This window comes from Microtus oregoni, unplaced genomic scaffold (genome assembly GCF_018167655.1).
Source record: "Microtus oregoni isolate MIOR12 unplaced genomic scaffold, Mior012 000145F_ref0000173, whole genome shotgun sequence".
NCBI classification, from domain to species: domain Eukaryota; kingdom Metazoa; phylum Chordata; class Mammalia; order Rodentia; family Cricetidae; genus Microtus; species Microtus oregoni.
Window position 1 is genome coordinate 1,321,410 of NW_024544795.1, and position 5,561 is coordinate 1,326,970.

Consider the following 5,561-nt stretch of genomic DNA (forward strand, 5'->3'; position numbering starts at 1 on the left):
TTCTGGAGGCAAAACAATTGCTTTAATGCACTCACAGGGATAGATCTTTCTGCCAGGAACACTCAATTAACCACACCAACAAAACCTGACCTTTAGTCTAACTGTATTAGTTTAGGAATATGAGATCATATACTGTTCAAAAGGGTAAACGTAGAAATACTGGACAGACCCAAGTTTTTGTCATGCAGAATGATTGGTTGATTCCATGAAACTCCCTCTAACTAACTGTATAAAAAGCTTTATCAGTTCAGTTCCTCCACAATCAATATCCTACTTTGAGCTTCTGCAGAAGAGCAAAGGCTGGTACCACCATGGTAAAGTTTCTGCTGCTGGCTTTGGCATTTGGTCTGGCTCATGCTCATGTTGAGGTAAATTCATTTGGTCTGTGAACAGGTTTGATGTTCTTCAACAGCATGTTTTTGTGGATGTGATGTGTCTTTCAGTTTGTCCATGCAAGTCCATATTCATTTCTGACTTCCACTCATGTGCACTTTTTCAATCAGATTTTTCTAAGATGAAACAAATGAACGAAGGAAACTATGGGTTGAATTTCAGAGCTTAAGAGGCAAGCACATGAGTAATTCCAAAAGGTCTCATGTACCAAATGCTATGTAAATTGAGTCATCATATTACCCTGTGTTATTCTACATCACTAGAACCATACTTTTTTAACTAATAAAGAAAATATTATTGATTTATGTTTCTAGTTATTTTATGTATTCCCAAGGACTGGGATCATAGATTTGATACCAACTCACATTCTAATGTCCTTTGCTGTTTTTTTTCAGATTGATGGAAAGTGGGTTACTGTTGCCATTGCTGCTGACAATGCAAAAAAGATAGAGGAAGAAGGACCTCTGAGACTCTACCTTCGTGAACTTACTTGTAATGAGTCATGTGATAGATTGGAATTCACATTTTATATCAAGTAAGCAAATTGTCAACCATGTAAACTTAGAAGACTATTTACATTTTACAGATTTCATCTTGTTAAATTTATAGGCCAATGTTCTGTTTCTGGTCATGAAATTGAAGGTCTTGTTGTCAGAAATGTGATTATGTTATTCCATAATGGGTTAGCTCTGGACACAACACAGAAATTAGATATTGTGTCCAGTTCCTTTATTGTTTCCTTAGAAATTCTCCAGGTTGGAGGCCTGGGCTTGAATTTCAGGCTTTAATATTATATGCAGGAGATTCTAAGAATATCATTTATATTAATTTAAAAGTATGTGTGAGCATTTGGTTCAAAGACACACATGTTATGTTATTCAGTCAATAATGTCAAAAAAAGTCTTCTACACACATCTTTGATAAATCTAATTTGTAAAGTACTGTATCTGATGCTCTAGATTCAGAGATTCTCTCTCTGCCATCTGGATGACAATGTTCAATGAATGAGTGCATAACACCATAAGAACTTCAAATGCTTTAAATCATTCCGATACTCTAGATACAATTATAAGATTTAGGTTACAAATAAAATCACTTAAAACACAAGCACATATTTCAATGTACTTATTGTTGGACTAAAACAAGAGAACTAACATTAAAAATCATACTCAGTGAATAGTCAAATCAGATAAGGAAGAAATCACAGCCTTCATAGGACTTGTTAAAATTGACTCAAAATAAGTCATGTACATAATTACAAACAGAATGATATTTTCTAAACAAGAATTAGGAAAACTGAGGTAAGCATACATACTTCTCTTTCAGCTCTGTACACTGTTCATCAGGTTCACTATTATACTTGAAGGTCATTAATACTAATTACAATATTTAAAGAATAAAGAATTGTTACTGTTTAATTTTTTAGGGCGAATGGTCAATGTACAAAGACCAAAGTCACTGGGAACAGGCAAGAAGATGGCAAGTACAATGCACAGTGTAAGTATGGGATTTGGGAGCTTTCTCTGAACAAAAGCACTGTGGGTGTGCACATACAAGCTGACACTTCAGACACCCATAGGTACATAAATGTAGAAACACTTTGGTTACTTTGAAATTTATCAACCCTTCCAACCAACTGAGATATGGTACAAAGTCAGAGTGCATTGTAGGTCTTCTGAAGTTTACATGGAGAAGAACACTATTACCTAAAGATGTGAGTAATGCTTACAAAACATCTCCAAATAGGTTCCTGCATGAAAATTTACTTCTAGATAAAATCCAGTGTCTTTTCTTTTATACAGTATCTTGGTTGTTATTGGACAGCCCTGACACTCACTAATAAGACTCTCATGCCCCAAACATATTTGCAAACTTATAGCCTCAGGCTATCAAGTACTCATATTATAGGCATTTTCTATCAACCTGGATTAATAGAGGATTAAAATTAACAGTACCATTTTAAAGATTCCTTTTCTCATATTTTGTTAAGATCATAACATTTAGATCATTGGATGATAACCTCAATTTTGCAAAGCAGTTAGGGGAAAGTCTGCATAAAAATTTCAGACTGACTCAATTTTAAAAATTGCTAAACTAATAGCAACATTGTTCACTTGAATTATAACTGGTGTGCCTTTTGGTTTGATCTTAAATGAATGGAGTGCACATTCTTCGGGAAAGTCTATTATTTCCTAAACTTTACATGGATATTAAAAAGCAGTCCTGTAATTGAAAATATCCAGATCCCAAAATACTTTTATTTCCTTGTGAACAACTTTTATCATTTAATCAGTGTCAGTAAGTATAAATTTCAGACTCTCTCTCTTTCACACAAACACACACATACACACACATACATACACACCTGGAGAGAGATGGAGAGAAAGGTACATGTACATAGAACACTCACACACAGAGACAGACGCATATACACTATGAATGTCTAATAAATTTGACATGTTAATTCTTATAGCTTTTCCATCAATAGTCATACAAGATGAAAACTTTTGTGTCTATTTCTCATTACTACAGTCTCTTTTGCATATATATTCATTTGCTCACCATGTATTACCATGGTATGACACCAAAGTTTTATACTTTTGGGAAATTGATAAGTGATCTTTTAGATCTGGTTGAAAGGGGAAGGAATACCCAACAGAGTGATCTCATAGGTCGTGACATGATGAATTCAGAGAAAAAGGAAAGTATCTGTACCTAGGATTCATTGTCAGGTTTAATGAGTATTATGATGGGATGGGCAAAATTAATTACTATAGGAATATCTTTGCACACATTTGTCATATGATAATGAATCAGAGATTATTGACAGAGTTGTTGTAAATAATAATGTTTAGTCAACAAGTGACATCAAACAAGTAAAAAGATGAGGGACACTCATTTTGAAATGTTTCTGTTATTGCAGTTGAAGGTGACAATACATTTGGACCTGTGTATATAACACCAAAGTTTATAATCTTTGCCAATCAGAATGTGGATAGAACTGGCCAGACTACAAACATGATTTATGTTTATGGTAAGAATGGTAGAGGGTTTTTTTTAAAAAAATAGTAACAAAATTATCATCCAGCAAATAAGGATCAAGTCAGATTCACCCTCCAAATACAGTACCATGGTATTTCCAAACTCCCATGCACTAAATAACAATCTGATTGCTTTGTGGACCAACTTTTAAATTATATTGTAATTTGAGTATCACGGTCATTGAAGATTTGGGGTGATGAGTGAGATCATTGGAAGTGTTTATGTTCATATTTCCTCACAGGAAACGGGAACACATATTTTTCTAAAGTTCAAACCATTTTGAGTGTCTTCTGAAAAAGTGTGTACTAAATTAAAACATAAACTCTAGGTTATAGACTTAGAAGAAATGTGAGAATTCCATTGACAGGCATCCATGACTCTCTAGGGTCATGTTTTTGAAAGTGGGTAGAATTGAGATGAGTGAACTCTCTAGAGAAGTTTTTTTTTTTGATGTCATGGAATACTGAAAAGTGATGTCATACCACCATTTAGACTTTATTAAATGTGTTCATGGAATTTGGGGAAAATTATTATTGCCTGTATTGACCCACCCAGGATAGATGAAATTGGAGTAGTTGGGATACTAAGGAAGCAATGTAATTTCTGAAGAATTCTACTGAACCTATCTTTAACATTGTCAATTATACAATATAGGAAAAGGTCAACCTTTAACTCCTGAACAATATGAAAAAATTGAGGAATTTGCTAAGGTCCAGAACATTCCAAGAGAAAACATTCAAGATGTTCGGGCTACAGGTAACCTCGGTGTTTATTATTATGGCCATAGCATTTCTAAATACATAGATACATATTTATTCATATATATATTGATTTATATTCATAAATATATAAGTATATAAACATACTTAGTCTATCTATCTATTTATCTATCTAGTCATTAAGTTTCTGATTTGGAATAAATCTAGTCATATGCAATCTTTCAGTTGCTTTTTCCAGAAATAATCCTTGTGGAGCTGTTCTAATATTCATATGAGAACATTTATGTCACTCCTTACCCCATACATATTCTTTTACAGATCATTGTCCTAAATAATGATCTTCTTTAGGTGAGTAGAAACAAAAGCATTGACTAACCATCTTGATATTTCAATAGATTTGTGTTTATTACATAAAAAAATGAAAAAGTATGTTACGAAGGAAAAAAATGAACTCAAATTAGGCAAAATTAAGATAGAATATTAATTGTCTTTTAAGGCTGAATATCTTATAGTTACAGAAATAAATGATAGAATATGTTCAGTTATATATCATATGAAGGACTTTTATCTTTTTCAGAATTGCTAAAATTTTTATATTGAGGACTATTCCATCAATTTAATGTATCTTGTATTTGACAAATAATTCTTTCTTTATGACTGTGGGCTATTATTTGTCACAGTTTTCTACATGTATTATTTGTAAAATAATGTTGATGTTTTCAGAATATTCTTTGAACCCTCTCAATATAAATTTTCATGTATGTCACAGAATGTCATTATTCTCTGTTGAAAGTACTCCTATAGAATCCCAAGTGCAAGGTATTGGTGACTTCTAAGAAAGAAACTGTTTATGTACAATCCATTCTCTATACTCTGTATTGCTATATTTAAGTTTGTATTCATACATTCTTAAGGACAAAAAAATTTTCCTGCTCAATCATGTTTTAATTTTTGCTTTCATGTCTGCACAGATGACAACAGAATCAGAACTATGCATCATATTCTCTTGACCATGGAATCAGTATCACATCCAAATCACCATTTCTTGTTAAACGGATTTTTCCCTAACCTGTAAAGTCTGGATAAAACATACCAAATTGCTGACTTACCTTTTCTTTCCCTTTTTATGATCTATGATCTCTTCTTACCTTTTGAATGCATAAATAAAATGTTTCAAAAAGCAATAAATATGTTTTGTAAAGCATATATTTTTATGTGTTCTTAAATTTGGTTTGCCAGTATTTTTTTTTTGAGGATTTTTGCATCGATTTTCATGAGCGAGAGTGGTCTGTAATTTTCTTTCTTGGTTGAGTCTTTGTGTGGTTTTGGTACTAGGGTAACTGTAGCTTCATAAAAAGAGTTTGACAGTGACTCTTCTGTTTCTATTATGTGAAACACATTAAGGAG

At 32.6% G+C, this 5,561-nt stretch overlaps 1 protein-coding gene across 1 annotated transcript; it reads left to right on the top strand.

Annotated features, from left to right (window-relative positions):
• Positions 1-311: 311 nt before the first annotated feature.
• On the top strand, positions 312-5,347 carry LOC121444873 (odorant-binding protein-like). Its single transcript, XM_041646798.1, has 7 exons — positions 312-368; positions 789-928; positions 1,820-1,890; positions 3,317-3,427; positions 4,090-4,191; positions 4,473-4,502; positions 5,126-5,347. Exons 1-6 carry the CDS (start codon positions 312-314, stop codon positions 4,487-4,489), a joined length of 498 nt encoding a protein of 165 aa, XP_041502732.1. The 3' UTR covers positions 4,490-4,502; positions 5,126-5,347.
• The last annotated feature ends 214 nt before the right edge of the window (positions 5,348-5,561 follow it).

Excerpts from the sequence above, each read along its gene's own strand:
- LOC121444873 (XM_041646798.1), top strand. The coding sequence starts at position 312 with ATGGTAAAGTTTCTGCTGCTGGCTTTGGCATTTGGTCTGGCTCATGCT. Across the intron at positions 929-1,819 it reads GAATTCACATTTTATATCAA|GGCGAATGGTCAATGTACAA; the intron begins GTAAGCAAATTG and ends TTAATTTTTTAG. Across the intron at positions 1,891-3,316 it reads TGGCAAGTACAATGCACAGT|TTGAAGGTGACAATACATTT; the intron begins GTAAGTATGGGA and ends CTGTTATTGCAG.